The 26753-nt window shown below is 37.3% G+C and overlaps 1 protein-coding gene across 1 annotated transcript in view; it reads left to right on the top strand.

Annotated features, from left to right (window-relative positions):
• Positions 1 to 26753, top strand: part of DMD (dystrophin) — a 1889362-nt gene that overhangs the window by 998251 nt on the left and 864358 nt on the right. Inside the window, exon 43 of the mRNA XM_010599731.3 lies at positions 20697 to 20861. Within this exon, the coding sequence (XP_010598033.2) occupies positions 20697 to 20861 (165 nt within the window). The remainder of the gene's footprint in view (positions 1 to 20696; positions 20862 to 26753) is intronic.

The raw sequence follows: 26753 nt of genomic DNA, 5'->3' as shown, positions 1-26753 counted from the left end.
AAACCGCCGACCTTTTAGTTAGCAGCCAAGCGCTTAACCACTGTGCCACCAGGGCTCCCTCTACTTTGTTTACAGTCTATTTAACAATGGATTATCTCTATGGAGGAAACCCCGGTGGCGTAATGGTTAAGTGCTACAGCTGTTAACCAAAAGGTTAGCAGTTTGAATCCACTAGCTGCTCCTTGGAAACTCTATGGGGCAGTTCTACTCTGTCCTATAGGGTCACTATGAGTCTGAATTGACTCAACGGCAATGGGTTTGGTTTTTTGGTATCTCTACAGAATAAGTTTAAAACTCCATATGAAGGTACACCAAACACTTGAAACTTCATCCATAACTAGGGTTACTAGAGTTGGCAAATAAAAATACAGGAAGCCCAGATTTTTAGTTTAAGTACGGCCCAAACATTGCCAAAAAGCTCTGCATTGTTCTTCTGAATTTCAAATTTAACTGGGCATCCTGTGTTTTATCTGGTAACCCTCGACATAAGTAACTATTTTGTATTGCCCACACACTGTTAAATTTGAGGCAACATTCTACCTTTTCATAGGCTGCCAAGATTGGCTTTTCCTAGTTTAACCAGTAACACACAACTCAAATAAGGTGTCAGTGAAATCGGTCCCCTCTGCTGCCTGTCTCTCCAATTCTTTTTCCAGGAGACAAAGGCCTTCCAGACTCCATGCCCCCAGAGTGTTTTGTGTCAGTCTTCATTAGTGTATTCTTCACTTTGTAATTGAATTATGTATTTAAATGCTTTTCTTTCCTTCCTTGAAGAATGGAATGATTTACCTATCGCACTGTCTGGCATATAAAAGGCCCTCAGTAATTTTTATATTAACCATTAACCAATTAAACAGTGTTTTTAAATGATTGAAACCAATTTCAATACTTTTTTTTTAATTCATGGTTCACCTGCAAAAATTATATAGATTAATGCAGTCTAGAATTCTGGGTAATTTGTATAAAAATGATGAAAAAAACATGACTTAAAATGTGTAGTTCTAATTCGAACTTCAGTTTGTACAGTCATTAGAAAAAGTCAGAGTATCTATTGTCTAAAGAGTAATCACAATGGAAAAATAAGAATTTCTTCCCAACGTGGGTGCTCTGAGGGTCACCTGTGTGTAAGTGTCACAAAAGAGTCACCTCTTCACACAAAGCGTCTGAGGAAAAAATCAGAGATAGAGAAGTTAGAAGTTAGAAGTGTTTCTGCCCTCCCCACTCACAGGAATGTTCCAAAACTTCTGTGAAGACTCCCTCCAGACTTGAGATACTCTGGATTTTCCTAACCATTTCCTGAAAGAAGTGGCTTCCAAGGCCTGAGAATATATTTCTGCTCTCTCTTTGGAAACCAGGGTCTAAATGTTGTCACATCATCAGGAGTATAACTGCTGCAACCTTGGCCAGAGCCAGGAGATGAGCACTTGGACCAAACAAAATTGTTGGCCATTTGGTCTCCATGATTTTGTTAGGTCTGTTACACAGGTTATCTGGCAGGAATTGTGGCTTTTGGAGGAAAGATGTTTAAATCTTATAAATAGATGACTGAAACACCATGGCAGTTGACTGTGTTAAGCCTGTATTCAAAATTGCTTTGTTAAGCTCTATTATATTTTGCTCATTATCTTGCTGTGAGGAATAAATTAAGCTTACATCTGCTTAGAGTGACAAGGTATCCCATTGTCATGGGATTTTCCACGTTATAGGTCCATGTCTCAGGCTCTTAATAAGCCCTCAGAGAACATCTTTTATGTTTGCAGGCATCCAGGTATCAGGCAGACACAGTCTTTGTCTCCTTTAAACTCAGTGACATGCTCAGGGCTGTGTACATTGCTCTGTACGCTGCCAGAGATGAAATTTATTCATAGAACATTCAAGCTAGAAGGGACCTCAGAGCTAGTCTAATCCGATCTGTGCATTTTTTAGTTGAGAAAATGGCGTCCCAAAGGTGTTCAGTGAAGGCCCCCAGATTATACAAATAGTGGAAAAGGCGATGTTAGAACTTGGGTATCCAGCCTTCCAGGTCTGTGTTAACCCCTCTCTTCGACTCCTCCCATACAGTATTGCTTCAAAGCCCTGGCTCTCATTCCTTTTCACAGCCCCAAGCCTCTCCCTCCATTCCCCCTTTGATTACACTGCCCAACTCTTCTGCAGACGAAGTCACCACCATTGGCTTCCTCATCTGAGACTGAGGAATGGACCCCAGGATTAAATCTTACTCCTCCTTCCCTTCCCTTCCCCTTTCCTTATGTGACTAGAAGTGCAGATGTTCTTTTCTTTCTTTTCTGTTTTTTTGAGAATATACACAGCAGAGCATACACCAATTCAACAATTTCTACGTGTATAATGCAGTGGCACTGATTACATTCTTCATGCTGTGGAACCATTCTCACCCTCATTTTCTGAGTCGTTCCTCCCCTTAAGGTCCCTATCTCATCTGTTGCTATTGTCAATTTGATTCCATATAAACAGATCTTAAAAGAGTGGAATGTTCAAGGCAGATGTTCTTTACCAGTTAAGTTAAACTATTCTTTGGTTTAAAGAAGACTTTAGGGCATATTTTTGGTTTAAGATTTAAAAATTATCTCAGGGCCACAGTTTTGGGGATTCATCCAGCCTCAATGGCCCCAGAGAGTCTGGATTCCATGAGAATCTGAAATTCTGTTATGTGTTTTCCCCCTTTTGATCAGGATTCTTTTACAGAATCTTTTTGATCAAAATGTTCCGTAATGGTAGCAGCTGTTCCTTTGATGAGCATTTTCTCCCTCAGTCCAGAAACTAATGATGAATAGGGTTGCATGGTATGCAGCCTGGGGGATCATACAAGTTGGACAAGCAGTGATCTGTAATTGAAGCTGCACAGCTCTGGTTTCGAGTCACCATCTCCAGAAGCCCTAGCACCGTGCTCAGTTCACCATGGAGGCCAGATCAGTGTGAGAAACACACTGGGGGCACCTGGACTAGTTCAAGACAGGTTAAGAATTTGGTGCCCCTTCATACTGCTTACTTAAAATATTTATTTAGCGTTTATTTAATGACAATAACAGGAAACTGATTTTCTAGTAATAAAAAGGGAGCCCTCGTGCACAGTGGTTAAGCTCTCAGTGGCTAACTGAAACACATCAGCTGCTCTGCCAGAGAAAGATGTGGTGCTCTGCTTGCATAAAGATCATAGCCTTGGAAACCCTATGGGGCAGTTCCACTCTGTCTTTTAGGGTTGCAATGATTTGGAATTGACTTGATAGCAATGGGTTGTGGTAATTTAAAAAAAAATCTTTACCCTGCATTTTTTTTAATTAAAATAAGGCACTTAGTACATGTGCTAAAATAACTTTGAATAAATTTTTACATATGGATTATTTTTATTTAATTGTTTTCTGTCATTCCTAAAAGCATAGCATTATTCTATACCAGAACTGTCCAATAAAAGTATAATGCAAGCCACATATGCCATTTTAAATGTTATAGTAAAAAAAAACAACAAAAAAGTGTTGCTGCCGACTCAATTCCGACTCATAATGACACTATAGAACAGCTTAGAACTGCCCCATAGGGTTTCCAAGGAGCAGCTGGTGGATTCGAACTGCTGACCTTTTGCTTAGCAGCCAAGCTCTTAACTACTGGGCCACCAGGACTCTAAATGTTCTACTTGCTGCATTAAAATAGGAAAAAGAAGTAGGTAAAATTAATTTTAATAGTATATTTTATTTAACCTGATATTCGAAAATATCATTTTGACACGTAATTATTTAAAAAACTAAGACTTCTTACATTTGTCTTTCCAACAAATACACAAATCCAGTGTGTATTTTACACTTATCCACCACCACCAGTGCCGTTGAGTATAACTCGTGTTTATTCTGACAAGCTACATCTCAAGCTTTTTGCTCATCAAGGCTGGAAGTAATCTACAGGATATAATAACAATATTTTTTTAATTATGTTTTCTTGCTTTCATGTTGGCACATAATTTCCACTTTTTAATTTCTTTGTTCAATTTTGTTTTGCTGTTTTTTGAAACATACAACTTCTTGGAAAGCATACGAAAGGAGTTTAAATGTAATAAAAAAGATAGATAACTTGATATTGCTAAATATCTACCTCACACAATATTCAGGTTCTTAAGTTCAGCACACTGCAATAGCAGGCTTCAGCTAGCTGGTTCCAAGCGGATGGTCTGGTTGAATCAGGCATTTGCACACACTGGCCATAAACTTTCTCAACAGGCCAGGAGGGTTGAGGTTTTTTTTTTAATTTCCACTGGAGGGCGCTGTCTCACCTCCAACTTACATGAGGCAGTTGTTGGTGAAACGTGCATTAAGGATAATACATTTAAAAGTTTGTTCCTCACACTTAAAAACCCTGGCACCTCTCCCTTTAACCCACCTCTTGAAGCAGCTCTGAGAGTTAGCCAGGGAAAAGACTTAAAAGAACAGGAGGTCAAGCCACAGCAACTTGGTTATCTAGAACAGAGGTCAGCTAACGTCTTTCTGAGAAGGGAGGTAGTAAATATTTTAGGTCTTATAGGTAATGTGGTAGGAGTCCTGGTGGCGCAGTGGTTAAGAGCTCTGAGAGCTCTGCTGCTAACCAAAAGGTTGGCAGTTCAAATCCACCAGCAGCATCTTGAAAACCCTATTGGGCAGTCCTACTCTGACAGATTGGACAGATCCTATACGGTTACTATGAATCCGAATGAACTCAAAGGCAACAGGTTAGGGCATATGATCTCTGTCATAACTACTCAGCAGATTACAGTGTGAAAGCAGGTAGGCAATGTGTACACCAGTGGGCATGGCTGTATCCCAATAAAATACTTTATCAAAACTGAAATTTCAAGTTCATATAATTTCATATAATTTTCACGTGTCATGCATCTTTCGATTTTTATTTTCACCCATTTAAAAGTGCAAAAAACATTCCTAGCTTTCAAGCAGCACAAAAACAGGTGACGTACCAGATTTGACCAGTGAGTTGGAGTTTACTGGCCCTGTAGAAATGGGTTTGTAGCAAAGATCTTGGCAGAAAATTAAATTTTGTTCCCTGATCTCTGCCTTGGATTTTTTTTTAACTTTTTTTTTTTCCAGAGAAATCAAATCTTTCTCCTCTATTCAAAGTTCTCTCTGTGCTTTCTTCACTTCTGGGCTGTTTACTGTGCTAGGAGGAAGTTACCCACCTATCCATCAGTGGTGTTATTTCCTCTCCTCTTATTGTCTGCGCATCTAGTAAAGCTTTAATTTATAAGTCAATGCCACCCCCACCCATTTTTGTGTTCAAAACCAATCAACATCCTCCCTCAGCACTGCCATTGCTGGGAATAACTGTTCAATATCATATTATTATTTTATTTGTTAGTAAAATTAAAACTCCCTGGGGCATTGATTTTCTTCTCTGTTAGGCTGTTGCATTTAGTAGGCAATGCAGTATGCATTTACTTCACAGTATAAATAACAATAATGTATCACTTCGCAACAATGTAGAACGTTGCACAGAGAAAATATAAACATGAGTTGTGGGGATTATACCATTTGTTACCAAAAAGCTTTTTAATCTTGATCTCTTTAAACATCACAATAAAATGATTCTATTCAGAGAAGGGCAAAGGAATAGGATTCCTTTTCATTGCGGTGGTTTTCTTTCTTTTAGGAAAGAAATAAGCTTTCTAGCCAGAAAATGCTGAGGTTAAAAGCAGCAATTCGTGGTCATGTCTAGTTGGTATATGCCTTGGAACACCCCGAGTTTAAATAACTTCTAAAATATTTTGGTTTGTTTAAAAAAAAAATCATGAGGCTTAACAAACCTTTCGATTCAGCAGTATGGAGAGAAGTACCGCAGTAGGGCTTGTAGTACTGTCAGAGACAGCTTTCTGCAATGATGCAGATGTTTTCTAACTGTGCTGTTCCACACACGGTGGTTTTTGAACTTTAGAAATATGGCCAGTTCAAGGGAGAAGCTGAATTTTTAAATGTATTTCATTTTAATTAATTTAAATTTAAAGTCAGATTTCAATTTGATCATTGGATCTTTTTTTAATGGAACATCTATACATTGAGGAAATGTGTTCATGTACTATATTTTTCCTTCATTCTGGAGTCTGTGTTCTGGAATTAAGTGAATTTTAGAAAATTACGAAGAGGGAGACTTGGGTGTTTTTAAATTCTATTCTTAAAATAGCTAAACCTAAAGGACTAATCAAGAACTATCTTAATCAATACGAAAGCAATGTAACCTACCACGATTCCTGTTGCTTGGGTGAAATTACCCAGAGTGTGTCTTAGTTTGTCTTGAATTCTGATCAAACAAAATAAACAAACAAGCAAAAAGCAATGCTTCCTAAGACTCAGAGGGCCTTTTTTCTATGTTAGCCAGGCTGTTGCTAAATTCTTTAAGCAAATAAGAACGATGACTTCTCATGGGAGAGTGTGAGAAAAAGTAAAGCTTTCCTTGTTTTAGAGGGAATATGACTGGGAGGGAGGGGGAGAGAAAAATTATGGGCTTAATTTGTAACAACACATTTTGTGGTGTGTGTGTGTCATATAAAATCACATTTTAACTTCTTTGTGAGTTTTGGTGTCCTCAGGATTTAAACATTATGTGATCAAAATTACATTATCTAGTAAAGAGTGTGGGTAGGTGGGTAGTTAGGTGGGTGTAAATCCCTGTAGAATCCATTTTAGAAGATAAATGATAGCTATGGAAGTTTTGGGCAGATCGATTTCCCCAATTCACTTTACTTGTCTAATGCCTCTGGGGGCTGTTAAAGGGCTTGTTACCTAACTTTAGGGTAGATTTGATTCAAGGTAAATAAGTCAAGAAATATTTGCCATGCACTATGTGTATCTTTGGAAACCCTGGTGGCGTAGTGATTAAGAGCTACAGGTGCTAAATGAAAGGTGGGCAGTTCGAATCCACCAGGCACTCTTTCAAAACTCTATGGGGCAGTTCTACTCTGTCCTATAGGGTCGCTATGAGTCGGAATCGACTCAGTGGCAATGGGATTATGTGTATCTTTAAGGATTATTTTACCATGGAATTCATTGCTTCTACTGGAAACTAAGAAACTAATGAACAAGAATACTACTTGTGAACACCATGGTTTATTTAAAAGCCAATATGGGTTTAGTGTGGTAATAAGGACAGAATTCTCCAAGGACTGAAAACCTATTTATTGTACATCAAATTTTACTGACTCTGAAATCTCTCTAGAAATGTTCACTCACTTCACCATGAATTATGCCTTTCAGATCTTTAACAACAATAACAAATCCAGCTGTAGTAATAAAACTGTGATACAATGAAACTAATATACACTGTGATTTGAGGCAGGAGACATCACTATTACATTATTTAAAATTGGAAGTAATATAGGAAATGTATATCTATAAGCATTGTAAGTAAAGTACATGTAGTTTAAAATAAAATCCACTCATTTTTAAAGGAAAAATACCAGTAGCTATGCCATTGTGTGTGTGTGTGTGTTTGAGGGGGGATGCTGGTCCTAAAAATGAATTGTAATTGATCACTTTAAAATTGTATATGAATTTATCATTCATAACTGTCTGGTGACATGTAATTGTAATGTATTTTCCAGTTTTATAATCATTATCATTTTGTTAAATTCCCAAAGGGAAGGAAAACAAATGGCCTCCTAGCGAGGGATGGAAACCCTGGGAGTGTAGTGATTAAGTGCTATGGCTGCTAACCAAAAGGTGAGCACTTCAAATCCACCAGACACTCCTTGGAAACCCAATGGGGTAGTTCTATTCTGTCCTATAGGGTCGCTATGAGTCAGAATCAACTCAACAGCAACGGTTTTTTTGTTTGTTTGTTTAGTGAGGGATATTTTCCATGGGACCAATTATAAAAAAGAATTGAGTATTGGGTCTGGGAATACAGCTTTCTTAGGTTCTGGCTGTCTATGGCTTTAATTTATTGAAGTTGAAAAAAAAATATGAGGCTAAGTGAGATCTCCAAATGTCTCATACCACGTCCATTTTCTCCAAGCCAAACCTAACCAAACCCACTGCTATTGAGTTGATTCCAGCTCATAGCAACCCTGTAGGACAGAGTAACACTGCCCCATAGGGTTTCCAAGGCTGTAATCTTTAAGGAAGCAGACCGCCACATCTTTCTCTCGTGGAGTGGCTGGTGGGTTCCAACCATCAATCTTTAGATTAGCAGCCAGGCACTTTAACCACCGTGCCACCAGGGCTCCTGTTTTATCCAATGACACATAATTATCTTTATGGATTATTTAAATGACATTACTAAATTTGGGAAGTTTTTTTTTTTTTTTTTTTTGGTGTCAAAGGCATATTTGTTTAAGATCCATTAAGAGTGCATTGTTACTTAGCTTTTTTCAGGGTGGAAGGGTGTTGGCAGCAGCGGTTTAGTCTTAGCCACACAGTGGGCAGCTTGAATCAACTAAGGAAGCAATAAATTTATAGACAGTGTCTAGGACAGTGACTGGAACATAAGTAGTTGCTGGATAAATATTCATTAAATTAATTGCATGGACAATGTTGCTGTCAGTAGTGTAATTAATGCATCTCTAGTCTTCTCTCCAGCCCCAGAATCCAAGATATCAACATATTTGACAGAAAACATGCCAAGAATTGAACTTTCTATACATGTTTCTTAGTTCCCTTGACTGACCAGATCCTGCCCCCTTGTACTCCTGTGTTCCTCAAATCAAATTTCACCAATACAGCTGCCAGGCAAAGACCTCTTGTGACTCTTCTAGGGAACTCGAACGTTTCACACACAGACTAAAGAAGGGGTGTTAGAAAATGTGACATTTATGAGAATGTAAGCGCTTCCTAGAGAGTTCTGGATTTTAATCCTCAACTCCATCTTCTCTGTCTATTAGAAAATAATTGGTTTCTGGGAATGTTCATTCAACAAATGCTAACCCATATAAGAGAAAGGTGCTCAAACGCAAACAAAGATGTTAAAATTCAGTTGTACCTGTTTGTGTGTATGTGTCTCTGTGTGTGTATGTGTGTGCGTTCAAGCTCTTGGGGAGAGGCAAGGGAAGAAGACACGAGAACAATAAAATAGAGAAAAAGGGCAATAACTGACAGGATTTAAAGTGGTAGGGCAGATAATTATTAGGGAGAATGATTATTTCCATCCAGAAGGATCAGACAATCTTCACTGAGGAGATGGCACTTTTTTTTACCCATCCCATGAAAGATGGGTAAGATTTTTTATATATGTCAATTAAGAAGAGAGATCTTTTACTGAAGGAAAAAAAAAAATTAATGGGAAAGTAGATGCTGACAGAGATACAAAAGGAGATAAGGTCAATGGTCATGTTAAGAAAAATGAGGGCACCATTTTGACCAAAATGGAGAGTTTTGTTATTACAAAGGTGAAGAGAATGGAGGATAAGGTCAGGCTGTTGAGGGTTATTTTAAAAGGAAAGGCAGCTGAAGAATTTGGAATCAACTGGGAATCAGTCGTATGATTTTAAGTGAGTGAATAAAAAGTAATTGGCAATTTTGAAAGTTGAATTTGGTAGTTGCAAGGACAATGGGACTTTATCATCCCTCATGCTTTCAAAAGTTATGAGGAAATTCTAATAAGGCTCTACCAGTAACTAAAGGAATTTATTTAAGAAACATCGTTGAAGAAGGCAGACTTTCTTTTTGTATTCATATCAGTAGGTTCTCAAAATCACATAACTAAAGAGAATGGGACACAAGAGTATAGCTTCAAAGTCAGAACACTTGAGTTTAAATCCTAGCTCGCTTACCATTTACCAGCTGTGTGACTTTGGGTAAGAAACTTAGCCTCTCTGTGTCAGTTTTTCATCTATAAAATGGAAACAACCCTACCGCATTGGGTTGTTGTTATTACATGCTGTTGATATGTATAAAACACTTAGAACAGTGCTTGAAACTTTGTAATTACTGTGCAAATACTACCTATTTCTATAGAAGAAGTATACATGTGCACCTATATTTCAAACAGCCATTTTTAAAAATTAAAAATAGTACACGTTCATTGCAGAAAAACAAAAATGCAACTAAGAAAAGATAAACCTTTTAACCCAGAAAAGATTACAGCCTTTGGGGCAGCTCTACTCTGTCCTATAGGATTGCTATGTGTTGGAATAACCTGGACGGCAAAGGGTTTGGTTTTAGTTTTTGGTAAACTGTTTCAAACGTCTTCTATTTATAAGTGAAGCTGTTGTTAACATTATTGTAGCTTAATAAATGAGTGCATCATTATTGCTTTAGGATAAATTATTAGAAGTAGAATCTCTAGTCTAAGTATAGGAATATTTTGTAAGACTTTGGGTATGTACTACATGACTCTACCCATCTACTCCCCGCCTCACCCCCAAGGGTAACTCCATCCCTGTTAGACCAGCAGTATATGATAAGACCCACTTCTCTGCACAATTGCCGTTGTATGGAACAATTGTGTTATTAAACAAGGTCCTTTTTGAAAGCTTTGCCAAGTCCATAGGTGGAAATATGATACCACACTGTTCAAATTTTCATTTATATGATTCCTGGTGAATTAAACAGCTTTTAATATAAGGCTTACAGATCCATTATAATTCTTCCATGAATTGCTTATTCCTGATCATTGCCTATTTTTTTTTTTTTGGTTGAGATTTTCTATTGATTTGTGAGAATGTTTTTATCTAAGAATGTCTATCAAATTCTTTAAGTTAGACTGTTTTTTGGTTTTTAATTTTTCTTTTGCTTGTTTGATTTTTTTATGTAACTGATTTATTTGGTTTTGGATTTAAATCTACCACTTCATAAATTTTAAATCATATAGATTTAAATATTATTTTAAAATAAATAAAAATATTTGTTTTGCTTTTGTGACAGGCATAAAAAATGCTTTACCTACTACCAAAATTATAAAAATATTCACCTATATCTTCATTATTTTTATAATTTTATTTTACATCTAAAATTTTGTTCACCTGATACTTAGTTTGCAATTCTATGAGATAGGAATTTTAAAAGCAAGTTAAAATTTAATCACCTATCATCCATATTTTTAATTAAGAAAAATTCAGAATTCAGAATTTATAATTAAATTTTTGGAAATGGGTTGAATTATCATGGAAGTTACTACTTATCTAAATTGGCAATTTTCACAAAATGTGATGAAGGTCTGAAATGGAAAGGGCAACAAACATTAAATATATACTATTTTTTAATCACTGTAACAACTTATTTTATCCAAGTTTCTTTTATAAAATTAATAGCAAGGCTACCAAGATATAGAAATTATTGATTAAACAATAGTATGAAGATTATTTTGAAATGATTTTAAATTGATCATAATCCACAAATTTATTACATTTTGGTGCATGTATTTCCCATCATTGAAAAAATATGTGTGTGTGTATCTAAGTGTAGATATTGATTGTAAAGTACGCATGGAAATTTTGAGACATAATTTATGTGTGGTTTTATAACTTATTCTTATACATTTTTTATTGTCCTTTCAGTGAAAGTTTACAATTCAGTGTCTCATACAAAAACTTATACACACGTTGTTATATGACCCTAGTTGCTCTGTAACCTATTTTTTACTAATTACTATGCCACGAATATTTTTCTATATAATAGAATACTTTTCCCAATGTGTATTTTAATGGTCGCAAAGCATTCCATTAGATGTTGTTGTCATTAAAAACCATCAAGTCATCCCAACTCGTGGACACCTCGAGCACAAAGGACTTGGAACATTATGATCCATAGGGTTTTCATTGGCTGATTTTTGGAAGTAGACAGCCAGGCCTTTCTTCCTAGTCTTCTTAGTCTGGAAGCTCCACTGACACCTGCTCAACATGATATAGGAAAGCACACTGACAGACAAGTGGTAGCTGTCCATGAGGTACATTGGCCAAGAATCGAGCCTAAGTCTCCCACATAGAAGGTGAGAATTCTACCACTGACCCACTAATGCCTCATGTATTCCAGTACATGGATGTAATTTATTCTATTTGAGAGGATTTTGTTTCAGTTTTTCCCTAGTGTGAATGACAGAATTGAACGTTCTTGTTGCATGTTTCTATGTATGTGTCTGATATTCTCCTCTATCTAGTTTTTAAGTTAGCACGCCCGTGTTACTACCACCCAGATCAAGAATTAGAACATCTCGGAAGGAGCCTCCCTCAGTCCCCTTACCAATCATTAACCCCTCCTCAGCCACTACCCTCACCCAAAGGAAACAACTTTTCTGACTTTCATTGTTACAGATTAGTTTTGCCTGTCTGAACTTAAACATAAATGGAATCAATCATACTGTGTATGTCCTAATATTTGGCTTCTTTTTTTCAATATTATTTTTGTGAGCGTCATCTATGTTGTTGTATGTGCTGTAATTCATATACTTTTTTGCTGTGCAATATTCCGTTGTGTGACTATACCACAGTATATCCATTCCACTGTTGATAGACATTTAGGCCATGTCTAGTTTGGGGCTGTTACGAAGGATACTGTTATGACCTGTTGTGTCCTTTGCTTAGTATGTGTACACGTTTCTTTTGAGTGGACTTGGTAGTAGAATGCTGGGTCATGTAATAATATATGCATGTTCGGACTTGCAAATACATCATAAACTTTTGCAGTGTGGTTGTACCAACTCACTCTTCACCAGCAGTGTATGAGAGTTTCAGTTTTTTCACATTGTCATCAAGAGCAGGTCTTTTCCATCTTTTTTTCCTTTCAGCCATTCTGGTAGATATGAATTGGTATCTCATTGTGTTTTAATTTGCAATCCCTTAATTAGACATGCTGTTTTTATATCTTTTTTGTGAAGTGCTTATGCAAAGCTTTTGCTCATTTTTAAAATATGGTTGTCTGTATTTTTCTTATAGATGTGGAAGTTCTTTGGATACTAGTCTTTTGTCAATTATATGCATTGCAAACATTTTCTTCCATCCTGGACCTTGCTTTTTTTCTCTTAACTGTGTCTTTTTTTTTTCTTTTCTCTCTTTGTTTTCTTAACTGTGTTGTTTGTTGAACAGAATTTATTATTTTTAATGAAGTTCACTTTATCAATCTTTTGCATTATGGCTAGTGCTTTTTTATGTCTTGTTTAAGAAATAATTACTTCCCTGAAAGTCATTAAGATATTGTCTCTTTTCTTTTGGAAATGTTATGGTTTTATCTTTTGCACTGAGATCTACAAACAACCTGGAATTAATTTGGGGGGGGTGTATGGTGGGAAGTAGAATTTAAGAATCTTTTTTATTTTCCTATGAATATGCAATTAACCTGGCACCATTTATTGAAAAGACATCCTCTCTCTACTTAACTACAGCAGCAGCATTGTCATAAATTAGGCAACAGTTTATAGTCTATTTGTCCTCACATCAATGCTATACAGACTTAATTATAATAAATATTGATATCTGGCAGCATATGTTTCCAACTTTGTTCTTCAAGATTGCCTTGGATGTTCTTGGCCCTTTGCATTTCCATATAAATTTTATAATCAGCTTGTCGGTTTTCATTAAAAAATAGCTGCTGTGATTTCTATTGGGATTGCATTGAATCTATCAGTTATTTGAGGAGAACTAGTATCTTTACAATATTGGCCCTTCCAATCCATAAACAAGGTATATTCCTCTACTTTTTAGGTTTTCCTTAATTTCTCTTAGTAATGTTTGTAGTTTTCTGCATAGAAGTCTTGTTTTTATATGAATTGTCAAAAACAACTTCTAAAATGTAAGAATTTACCTTCCAACAAACTTCAAACCAAACCAAACCAAACCCAGTGCCAATGAGTCGATTCCAACTCATAGCGATCCTATAGGACAGAGTAGAACTGCCCCATAGAGTTTCCAAGGAGCGGCTGGCGGGTTTGAACTGCCAACCCTTTGGTTAGCAGCTGTAGCACTTAACCACTACGCCACCAGGGTTTCCCCAACAAACTTATGAGTGCTTATTTTCCAGAACTTTGACGCATACTTTTCACAAGAGACAATATAATAGCTAAACAATGCTGTATCGTTGCTGTTTAATTTTCATTTCAATGATTACATAGTGGTTGAATTTTTTTTTCTTTTTTATTGCTTGTTTGCCTTTTTTTTTTTGTCAAATTCCTATTTATGTCCTTTTTCCATTTTAGAGTACATTATATAGTAAGAATATTACCCTTTCATCTGATAGGTGTTGCAAATATCCCCAGTTGTCATTTGCTTTTAACTTTGCTTATTGGCTTTAATTTCTAGATGAACCATAAAAATATTATATTGTATAGTTTTTCATATCCCTTTCTGCTTTTAAAGGGCTTCCCCACACCAATATTTTATTCTGGCTCTGTTATTAAAAAAAAAATTTTATATTTAATGCTTTAATTTCTCTAGATTTTCTTTTTGTGTAAAGTATGAAGTCAGAATCGAATATCTGTTTATTTTTAAAACAGGCACCTCTTTATGCTAATATTAAAGCTTCAACACATCAGAAATTGAAAGAATAAGGAAGCCAATCTTGCGTGAAATTAGGTCAAGATTTGGTTATATACTATATTAACACATAAGGAAACTGGATATATTTAATTGTTTTCTTTCACTACAGGGAACATATTGCATGAAGCATATGGTTTTATAATACTTAAAAAGATGCTTAGGGAAAATGATGTGTTTTCCTAGTCAAGTTTTTGTGTCTTTATATTTTTATGAGAATGTGAAGTAGTAACGGCAAAAGGAAATTATTTTAAGACATGTAGAAACGGACATAAAACTTACTCTTAACATCATAAATTACTCACACCTGTTATCTTTTTCCATGACATATTGAAGAAGACATCAACCCCTATGATTATTTTGAAAGAGAGGGGGAGCACAAAAATTACCTGTTAGAAGGTCTCAATTTCCACCCTACTATTAACCCTGTGAAATTGTCATAGGAAAATATTAAGAGCATCTGTTCTTTAGATATACCATCGCCTATTTTTTTTTTATTAATAATGATTCATTATTAAAATATACAAAGTGCAATTTCTCACAAATATTTAGTGGTGAGAAGAAAAGCTGATCATTTTTCTTTTAAAATTAACTTACCCCCACCTTTTTTTTTTTGCAAAGACATTTACATTTTAAAAAAAATGTATTTAAAATATGTTGAAAAATCTCCACCCAACCCTCTATCTAGGAGTCCCTAGGTGAGGTAAAGCATTGGAATACCAACCTAAAGGATGGCAGTTCAAACCCACCCAGAGGTACCTTGGAAGAAAGTCCTAGCAATCTGTTTCTCAAAAGTCACGGCCTTGAAGACCCTATGGAGCACAGTTATACTCTGCAACATATGAGGTCTCCATGAGTCAGAATAGACTGGTCCATTTTTGTTTTTGTTTTGTTTTTTGCTTTTTTTATCCCCCATCTGCTCCTATTCTCACCAAGCATTTATTTCAGTTCCAGAAATAGTTTATGCAAATATAAATAATCTCCTGTCTCTTTTTTTACAAAAATGACAGCATACTAGGTGTACTCTTCTGTATCTTCATTTGTTTTTACTTAATATATTTTGGAGGTCTTCCTGTTTCAAAACAGAAATATCTTCTTCAGTTTTTACATGGACCACATGTTCATCATATATGTGAGTCATAATTTATTTAACCAGTTCTCTGTTGCTGGACATTTAGGTTGTTCTTCTAATGGCTTGTCATCATAAACAATGAATAACCTGTATATGGCATTTCATGTGCCTGTGAATATATCTATAAGATAAATTCCTAGAAGTTCTGAGTCACGAACTGTCTTCCAGTTGGGTGCACCAATAGATGCATCCTATCAGCCACGTGTGAGAGTCTCTATTTTCCCACAGCCTTGGCAGCGTGGGATGTTTTCAGAGCTGGGTTGTTGCTAACATGATGGATGAAGTTCTGATTTTCATTTCTCTCATTATGACCATGGCTGGGCTTCTTGTCCTATGTCTAAAGTCCCTTTGTATTTTATTTTCTGTGAACTGTCCCTAGCTTTTGTCTAATTTTCTTTTGTACTTTTTGCCTTTTCTTATTAATTTACAGAAGCTCTTTATATGTCTTAGGAAAACTAGGCCTTTGACTGAGATTGAGTTGCAAATGTATTTGCCAAGTTTGTCATTTGTTCTTTAACTTTGCCTTGGTTTTCTTTGGCATGCAGAAGTTTCTAGTTTTTATGTAGTCCAATTTACTAATATTTTTGTTAATTAAACTAAAGCTGTTTAACTTGAGGAGAAAATTTACATTTTTTTATGTGGATGGGTAGTCTAGACAGATATTTCTATCCATACATTAAAAATAATTAATTAATTAGTCCTGAATTTGTAAATTGTCTTTCATTCAACAGGTATTTATTGAAAGTTTATCATGTATAGGAAGCCAGTTCATTCATAAATCAAACCTCAGTGAGAGAGGTTGAAGTAAATAACAAATTAAAATAGAGTGAGGTAAATACTACAAAGGCGGGAAACATAAGGTCTATAGGGTTATCCCTAATGCAGACTTCATAACTACGTTGAAAACTGCTTGTGTGTCCAAAGTCTCATTATAAGCTATGATTTAATTACTCTAGATATTAGTCAGATCTTCTCACCACTTGTGCTGTTTTCTGTTCAGGGATTGTTGTACCCCTGAAAGCTGGGAGGTGTGAGCAAAGCAGTTGAGAAGGAAACCAACAACCTTACTTAAACGCTATACAGATTTCTGTGCTTACATCTGAAGCCTAAAGGAAAAGGAAGCTACTTTTGATCAGATAAAAATGTGTTCATAGACCGATTTTAGAGATTTTAGGAAAATATGATGGCTATTATCTCCAGTAGCTTCAGAAAATAGAGGTTCTTAGACGCTGTTAGTTGAAGCCATAAAATGCTTTTCGCATGTACTTGTGAGTAGAAAACGACCCAATAAAAATATTAAAAAAACTCTAGTTATATCCTTTTAAATGTTGGAAAAAATAAGTTGTGAGCATTATTAGATTATATGTCATATACATAGAATTGCATTCATGATACCACCTATCACATATATACAAACATAGTGCAGCACCACAGATGGGATTATGGGGTTTGAACTCCCACAAAAAACAAATAGGCCTTCATTTAATACAATATTTACTTGGCTTTATGTTGTTGTTAGCTACCATTGGGTTGAGTTGGGCCCCGATTCATGGAGACTCCACGTACAACTGAAGGAAACATTCCCCATGTTGGGTTTCCGATGGGCTGGTGGTGCGCATGAGTTCCATTGGCTGGCCATCAATCTTGGGTCTTTTGCAAGGAAGGAGAGAATTCTACCACTGAGCCACCACTGCCCCTCACTTGGCTTTGTAGCAGGATATGAAGCAGGCAATGAAGCAGATACAGCAGCATCATTTTGTTGAGAAGTCTGGCAGCTACCTGAACATGGAGCTTCTTTTGCACCCTCTCCCACACAGGGAAAGGCTGCCGGGAATGAGATCCAAGAGATGTCAGGGTCACCTTGAATAGAAGCCACAACCTCTATTTCCCATCAATCTTTTATACCATTTAGTCACAAAGACCTAGGACCTGTATTGCAACTCATGTCTCGTCCCAATCTAGGTGCAGTTCCACACAGCAAACAAAGCAGGCCCAACATTCTCCACTTATCCTAAAGTTGGCATTTCTAAGGAAACAGTCCTGTGGGGGCTTAAGGTTAGTCCCAGGCTGGTCAACATCAGCCCAGGTCAGATGTCAGCTCTTTACTCATGCATATACATACATTATACACAATCATGGAAATGCAATATGTTTCATTATACACACTGTGTGCATATAATAATGTTATGGATTGAATTGTGTCACCCAAAAATGTTTGTCAACTTGACTAGGCCGTGATTCCCAGTATTGTGTGATTGTCCTCCATTTTGTGCTCTGATGTAATTTTCCTATGTGTTGTAAATCCTAACCTCTGTGATGTTAATAAGGCAGAATTGGAGGGAGTTACGTTAATGAGTCGGGACTCAGTCTACAGGATTAGGTTGTATCTTCAGACAATCTCTTTTAAGACATAAAAGAGAAAAATCTAGCAGAGAGGAGAGGAACCTCATACGACCAAGAAAGTAGTGCCAGCAGCAGAGCGTGTCCTTTGGACCCGGGGCCCCTGTGCTAAGAAGCTTCTACACCAGGGGAAGATTGATAACAAGGACCTTCCCCCAGAACCAATAGAGAGAGAAAGCCTTCCCCGAGAGATGACGTCCTGAATTAGGACTTCTAGCCTCCTAGACTGTGAAAGAATAAATTTCTCTTTGTTAAAGCCATCCACTTGTGGTATTTCTATTATGGCAGCACTAGATAGCTAAGACAAAGAGCATGTGTCAGATCTCTTTCCCTATAAATCAGTTGATTGATTGTTTTATCCATGTTTCTCCTTTTTACCCCAAAACTCTTGGGACCAGTGAAAAGAATCTAATGTTAATTAGCCCTTTCAAAAGCATATAAAACTATTGCTCTAAATTATGGAACATTATGATACACTAGTATATTAATATATTTACATAGTTAACTTTTAAATGTACTCCTATTCATAATATCATAATAATATTATCATCAAATAGATGTATATTATGACATATTTGCATTACAGTGTAATATATTATTAGGATATTGTTACTAATAATATCATAAAAGTTGACCTTGTGGATTCACATCCTTTATTCCTGTGTTCCTGTTTTAACCCTTGATAATTTAAAGAAAAAGTCTTTACTTTTACTTATCCTGGCTCTTTCCTTACCATTAGAACTTGGGCAATAATAGTTAATATTTAAAGACTTTATTTTTATTCACTACTGTGCAGAGTATTGTTCTAAGCTATTTTTATGGATTCCTTTATTTAATCCCCACCAGAACCCTATGAAGCAGGTACTGTCATTGTGTTCATTTGACAAGAGCTGGAACCAGGATTTAAAACCAAACGCAGTGGTTAAGAGCTATGGCTACCAACCAAAAGGTTGGCAGTTCGAATCACCAGTGGCTTCTTGGAAACCCTATGGGGCAAGTTCTACTCGGTCCTATAGGTTCACTATGAGTCAGACTCAACTCTACAGCAACAAGTTTGGTCTTTGGGTTTTAGCCTAAATTTAAACTTTTTTTTTTTTAAACTAGTTGCCGTCTAGCGAACTCTGACTCATGGCAACCCCATGTATATCAGAGCAGAACTGTGCTCCACTGGGTTTTTGTTGGCAGATTTTTCAGAAGGAAATCAGCAGGCATTTCTTCTGAGGTGCCTCTGGGTGGACTCTAATCCATAACATTTGATTAGCAGTCAAGCACATTAACTGTACTACCCAGGGACTTCAGCCTAACTCTAGACCCCACAATTTTTAACACCATACTATACTGCTTCCCACTTTATCTAACCTTTCTCAATACCAGCATTATCATCTATGTAAAAATCAGGATAGTAGTAGTATCTATGGTGCCCTGGTGATGCAGTGATTAAGAGTTCGGCTGCTAACCAAGAGTTTGGCAGTTCAGATCCACCAGCCTTTCTTTGGAAACCCTATGGAGCAGTTCCACTCTGTGCTAAAGGGTCACTATGAGTCGGAATTGACCCAATGGCAACGTGATTTTGTTTTTAAACAGTACCTCTATCAAAGGATTGTTAAAAAAAAAAAAAAAACCCAGTGCTGTCAAGTCAATTCCAACTCATAGCGACCCTATAGGACAGAGTAGAACTGCCCATAGAGTTTCCAAGGAGTGCCTGGTGGATTTGAACTGCTGACCTCTTGGTTAGCAGCTGTAGCACTTAACCACTACACCACCAGGGTTCCAAAGGATTGTTAGGTAGATTTAAAAAACAACCAAAAAACAAACTCGTTGCCATAGAGTCAATTCCGACTCATAGCAACCCTACAGGTCAGAGTAGAACTGCCCCATAGGATTTCCAAGGAGTGGCTGGTGGATTGGAACTGCCAACCTTTTCAGTTAGCAGCTGTAGCTCGTCATAGCTCCTAAGCATGGAAGGTCCAAACACGGTGCTTGGCACATACCAAGCCCATAATAAAAATAACCTATAATCAATCTGTTATATTCTACTCAAATCCAAACATCATTTCTACTTTTCATCCCAATTGTTTGCTTCTGTTGTACTTGGTTACAATAGGGCTCACAAACTATAGCTCACAAAACTCTTACCTCATCAATTTTCCTTGGTTAGGCTTTGCAGGAAAGAAAAATAGAAGCAAGTATATTGGAAGAAAGTAGTTGCTAAACAAACAAAAATTATAGTTCTGGTTTGCTTTGTGTTTTATGATGCTCTTTGAAAATAACTCTCATGCATTTGAGATTTAGATCTGTTAGATATCTGATAGTAATGCTGAATAACTTGGGCTTACTCATTTTTATAACCTCAAAGGCACAGAGCCTGACATATAATGCACAACTGAGCGGGTAGATGAATAATGTATTCCTTCCCTGGCATCAGTTGGGTGTGCATTTGTGTGGATGTGTTTTGTTTTTGAATTTTCAAGAAGGCGTTAGTATCTACAATGCCTAGAATTTTTAGGGAGAGGATAAATGAACAATTTCTAATACATGTATTAAATGCTACTATAAAAGATGCACATAATTAATATCATGCTATTAAAATACTGAAATTAGTATATGTCCATAACATTTTGTAACTATTTTATAAGAAATAATTTTGAGAATACTTCTTTTTCCTTTTTGCTTTACACCATGAGAAAATTTTCCCATATTTTTATTTTTTCCTTTCAGGTTTCTAGAGATCTACCTGAGAAGCAAGAAGAAATTGAGGCTCACATAAGAGACCTTGGGCAGTTTGAAGAGGAGTTAAATCATCTGCTTCTGTGGCTGTCTCCTATTAGGAATCAGCTGGAAATTTACAGTCAACCAAATCAAACAGGACCATTTGACATTAAGGTACAGGCTTTTTGCTTTAAATCTTATTCTCTAAAATAACAGCAATATCCCTGAACTAAGTTACTTGTGAATTTTCCTTATTATTCTCATCATTGTTGTTATAATCATCATCATCATTATTGTTATTATCTGGCTACCATTTCCTGTTTGTCTTCCAGCCTTTACTAACAACAGTGTTTTCATTAACCTCTTACCACTAGAATGCCTTCCTCATATTTGTTACTCTGGTTCATTTTTTTCATTCTTACTTCAAGTGCACTTGATATATAGTTGTATATTCATCCCTTAGGTAAATTCGAAATCACTTAGGAGATCTTTTTTTTTTTTTTTTTTTTGTATGTCTTCAAGTCGATTCTGACTCATAGTGACCAATAGGACACAGTATAACTGCCTCATAGGGTTTCCAAGGAGAGGCTGCTGGATCCGAACTGCCAACCTTTTGGTTAGCAGTCTGAGCTCTTAACTACTTCCCCACTAGGTGCCTACAAAATAAAGTCTAGGTTCTTTAGTAGACATTGAAAGTCCTTCCCAGAAAATTTACGTTTCCATTTTCTTATTCTGCCGATATTCTCACTTCTCCTCAATTACCAACAACCTTTGCTTCTATTCCAGCTGCACCAAATTACATGGCATCTTTAGATCCATGTGGTTTCATGCTTTGCCTGGGTTCTTGACCTTCCTTCTTCTTAAAATAACATCTTTTTTCTTTTTGGCCTGGTAAATTTTTCTCTGTCTTTCAAGACCTAAGTCGATGTCATTGCCTCTTCAAAGCTTTCTTCCATACCCTAAATATCGTTCAAATCTCCCTTAGGATTTCTTTTAAACCTCCGTATCCATCTTCTCCAACCTTTTTCATGTTAAATGGCACTTAAAGTTCACAGACCTGAGTGCTTCTTACACTGTTCTTTGACAGCAGGGGACTCTTCTTTATCACCACTCCCACATTCACTTCCCAACCACCCTCAGCCCAGGGCCAAGTATATGGGAGTTACTTGTAAGTATTTTTGAATTAATGAATAAAAATCGTAAGGCAATCAGAAGAGTGATAAACATGCTACAGGTAAGCCTGGGCTCCAGACCAACCTACCAATTGGGCACCCCCATCGCCACCATTTAGTGTCCCTGTTGTCATAGATTATTCCTTATTTCTTCCCTTCTTAGAAGCATATTCTGAGGATTCTTCCTGTTTTGCATCTCCTTAGGGGCTTAAGATATTAACTAGCCAGTCAAATAAACCAATTCAATTGAAAGCACAACCTATTAATTAATGTGTTGTTGTTGTTAGCTGCCATTGAATTGACTCCAACCATATTGTACACAGTGATCCCATGTACAACAGAATGAAACATTGCCCAATCCTATACCATCTTCACAGTCCTTGGCATGCTCAAGCCCATTGCACGCCAAGTTATAGCCACTGTGTATTTTGAGTGCCAGCCCTGGTGGTACAGTGGGCAAGCTCTCAGCTGCTGACCACAATGTCAGCAGTCCCAACCCACCAGCCACTCCATGGGAGAAAGATGTGGCAGTCTGCTTCCATAAAGATTTACAGTCTTGGAAACCCTATGGGGCAGTTCTACTCTGCTATGAGTCAGAACTGATTCGACGGCAATGTTTTTTGTTTGTTTGTTTTTTCCCCAACCTAGGGGCCTCATCTTCCAGGATTTTATCAAACGATATTCTGTTGTAACCCATAGGGTTTTCACTGGCTAGTTTTCAGAAGTAGATTTCCAGGTTGTTCTTCCTAGTTTGTCTTAGTCTATAAGCTCTGCTGAAACTTGTCCACCACTAGTGACCCTGCTGGCATTTAAAATACCGGAGGCATAGCTTTCCACATCATAGCAACACACAAGCCTAACATTTTTATCTCCATTTAGTTGCTGTTTTGTTAGAAGAAAGGGAAGTGACAAAAAGAAGTCTGTAGTAGAAAAGAAAATGAAAATTTGGAAGAGATGGGCTTGAGGGAATATAAGGAGAGAAGGAGGGGAGGGTTTGCTACAACTAAAATGAGGTATATTTGCAAAGTGAACTCCATTACTTTTCCATTACTTCTTCCTGACGTTTTAGAGATATCATTTAGCCAGTGCAAAACCCAGGCTGTTCAGCCGGTGGCATGGTGTTGGGTGCAGATACAGTCAAACTCAGGAAGAACGGTAGGTGTCCCCCAGTACCAAGTTTACTTGGCTTTAAGAAAGGACAGATAACAACACAGCATGCACAATGATGGCATAGTGGAATTTTTGATTCCCAGGTGTGGCTTCTAATGACCTAGTCATCCTGCACTTGGGTCACACATGGTCATAAGGGGTAAGACTGGGTGACTATGACTACAAGACACATAAATTCAGGGAAGCCATCAGCTCTGGGATCTCTTCAGCTTTTCCACCTGTCTAGTCTGTGGTGGGAGACAGTGGTGGTTCAGTGGTAGAATTCTTACCTTCCATGTGGGAGTCCTGGGTTGAATTCCCATCCAGTGCATCTCAAGCACAGCCACTGCCCACCTGTCAGTGGAGACTTGCATGTTGCTATGAAATTGAACAGTTTTCAGCAGACCTGCCTGGCTAAGACAGACAAGGAAGAAAGGCCTGGCAATCTACTTTCAAAAGATCAGGCAGTGAAAACCTTATGGATCACAATGTTCCAGTCTCAATGTGCCTGGGGTTGCCGTGAGTCTGGGAATGCCTTAAAGGCAGCTAACAACAACATTACACAATTTGTCTTCAGAGGTATACGACTAGGTCCAATTTTCCTGTACAACTGCGTCTCATCAATACTGATTTTTCATTACTCATTACACAATCTCAACAATGAAGTACGGTTTCTTAATCCAGCACACAATAATTTTATCCAGGTTCTCAGTTATCTTGGATCCAGTATACTCTTAAAAATTCCTTGAGTTAATACTGCGAGGAGGAAAGGCCATAAGCCTTTCACCAGAAAGTAGCTTTTTGTAACTCCCCAGAAAAAGCACATCCTTCTACTTTTAAATGTAACCTTTGGTTAAAATATGCCTCTTCATTACAGTGATGAAAAATAGATTAAACGCCTAGCTATCCCTATACATGGAAACCCTGGTGGTGTAGTAGTTAAGTGCTACAGCTGCTAACCAAGCGGCTGGCAGTTCAAATCCACCAGATGCTCCTTGGAAACTCTATGGGGCAGTTCTACTCTGTCCTATAGGGTCGCTATGAGTCGGAATCAGCTTGACCGCAGTGGGTTTGGTTTTTTGTTTTATCCCTATGCATTGACTATATTTAAGAGGAAAGATAACAATGTCTCCTGGCACAAATGGATGTTGTTGACTGAACCAACGTGACATTAGTCCCAATCTCTGCCTGCCAGAACAGCTCCCAAATGTCGAAAACCAGCACTGAGTCTTAGCTTATCCATGGCCCCATAGAGTCCCTGCAGTTTGGAGAGCAAGCCGCTGTCAGCTGTGTTAATCACTTTCCTTTATCAAAGCTACAAGTCAACGCTCTCATGGCTGTGTGTAGTTTCTGAGAGTCATGATATTTGCCTCCTGCAGCTTGGTCTAAATCACTGAGGGGAGAGGCAGCTGCTTTTTTCCTGGCAGTAAAACTCCTTTGGCTTCAGTCTTGTGTGCATATTCTGAGTTTTTCATCCCTGGAGTGCAGATTTCAAAAATATGCCTATAGCTTTTTTTTTTTTTTTTCCTGCTTGTGGCTATATCCAGGAGCCCTAGTGGCAGAATGGTTAAGAGCTTGGCTGCTAACTGAAAGATTGGTAGTTCAAACCCATCAGCCTCTCCATGGGAGAAATATGTGGCAGTCCACTTCTGTAAAGATAATAGCGTAGGAAACACTATATCAAAATCCATTGCCATCGAGTCAATTCTGACTCTGAGCGACCCTGTAGGACAGGGTAGAACTGCCCCATAGAGGTTCCAAGGAGCACCTGGTAGATTCTAACTCCCGACCTTTTGATTAGCAGCTGTAGCTCTTAACCACTATGCCACCTGGGTTTCCAGGAAACCCTATGGGGCAGTTCTACTCTGTCCTGTAGGGTCGCTGTGAGTCAAAATTGGCTCAACGGCAATGGGTTTATGGGCTGTATTCAAGGTACAAAAGAACAGAAATCTGCATAGATGATGATTCAAGAGTTTCTCCCCATAATTCTCAGGATGTGGTAACCTGTGTGAATAATTTAAAAACTTACCTGTTCTTTATCCTTCTTTGTCTAGCTTCTATCTCTGTTCACTGGCTAATAAATGATTTAGTAAGATGGTATGAGTTCTTCTGCTATAAGATATGTGATTTAGTCTTTACAGCTAATTGTAGTCTCTGCTTAAAGAGATTGAACCTTTTTACAGTTAAAATAAGATGGGAAAATGGACTTTACTCAACTTTGTTGCTGTTCTTGCTAGTTGCCATCGAGTGACTTCTGGCTCAAGGCAACTTAGCTTTAACCTACTGAAAAGCAACAAGAAAGTTTTTAAACAGTTTTGAGGACATGCCCCTCATTTAACACAGAGAAAGAAACTTCCTTTAAAAATGTTCAGGCTCAACAAAAAATAGATAAATAAAATATTTTAAAAAGCACACACTCACACAATAAGCAAAGTCAAAGACAAAAGAAAAATTAGCAACGAGTTAATGCAAAGAAAGTAGCCTCCATTTCGTAATTTCAAAGAATTTTGAGGGGGGAGGGGGCTCTGGCTGTAGTGGCTATGGCTATCTCTGAAACAAAGGGCCTAGGGCCTTACCACCCGGATCATTTGTTTTCTCTAGTCAATCTCTGAGTACTTGTTAAAAAAATATGTAATACCCTCTGTGAGCCTCAGTTTTGCCTGCTTGGCACTTCATGCTTATTGATGAAATGCAGCTAGCTGTGTAATGAAACCCAAATAAAAAAAGCCTGAAGGGCAATGTTCTAATAAATATATTGTTTATGCTGGAGTGAAAATTGACTGTGCATCTCTTGGTTTGTGCAATTTACTCCAGAAATATTCCTATTCGGGAAATCCTGCAAATAGCAATATTCATCTTGAAAATCACCTCCCAGAACCCTTAGCAAGCTGAGAAACATAATCAATGAGCTCGTGATGTAGAGGGTGAAAATTAGGCATAATCGCAACCCTTTGCCATCCGTCAACCCACTAAAAGGCAGGGCTTTGAATTTGGATTTTCAAATGTACTCTCAATGTAGACATAAAATATGTTGATTTCAGATTTCAGAAATGATAATTGAATGCCAAGATCCAAAGACCAGTTAAAATTTCTATAAAGAGCCTTATGATGTTTTTAATCTTTAATGAATGCTTTCAATAATGAGCTAGAGGTATACTATTTATCTGACATAAAACTGCCTAACTACTACTTTCCAAACTTTTTATTAAAATATGAGGTCGGGGTGGGGGGGGCACATAATTTTAAGTTAAGGCTTACTGACTGAAATACATTCATATTTATGACAGGGAGGTATTTTTTTTCTTCCCCACAAGAATGATTTTCCTTCTGTGGTCTATAAATAAACGCGACATGCTGCTCTGCTGGCTCGTCCTTACCGTATAAGAAACATAATTGCCCATAATGGCAAACCTACACTGGAAACTACCAAAGGGCATGATTGCAGTGACGGAAACTTAAAGAAATTGAACACCGAAAACCTTCTTGGGCTTTGCATTGCTGTGAGTCTTCACAAGATCAGCTTTGCAGAGGTTAATGTCATCTAGTTCACTGTTTGTAATGAGATAATTCACCTTCAAATAAGCATTCCCTTCAATAGATGAGTAGTTTATAGGGTCGCCATGAGTCAGAATTGACTCGATGGCACTGGGTTTGGTTTTTTTTTCCTCAGGTTAGGTTGACAGAGATATCTGATTTAGTTGTTTTTTTTTTTTAAGAGGATGGCAGTGGGGAGATGACATTGCAG

This window comes from Loxodonta africana, chromosome X (assembly GCF_030014295.1).
Source record: "Loxodonta africana isolate mLoxAfr1 chromosome X, mLoxAfr1.hap2, whole genome shotgun sequence".
NCBI classification, from domain to species: domain Eukaryota; kingdom Metazoa; phylum Chordata; class Mammalia; order Proboscidea; family Elephantidae; genus Loxodonta; species Loxodonta africana.
The sequence above is the reverse complement of the archived record's forward strand: the minus strand, read 5'-3'. Positions and strand labels throughout refer to the sequence as shown.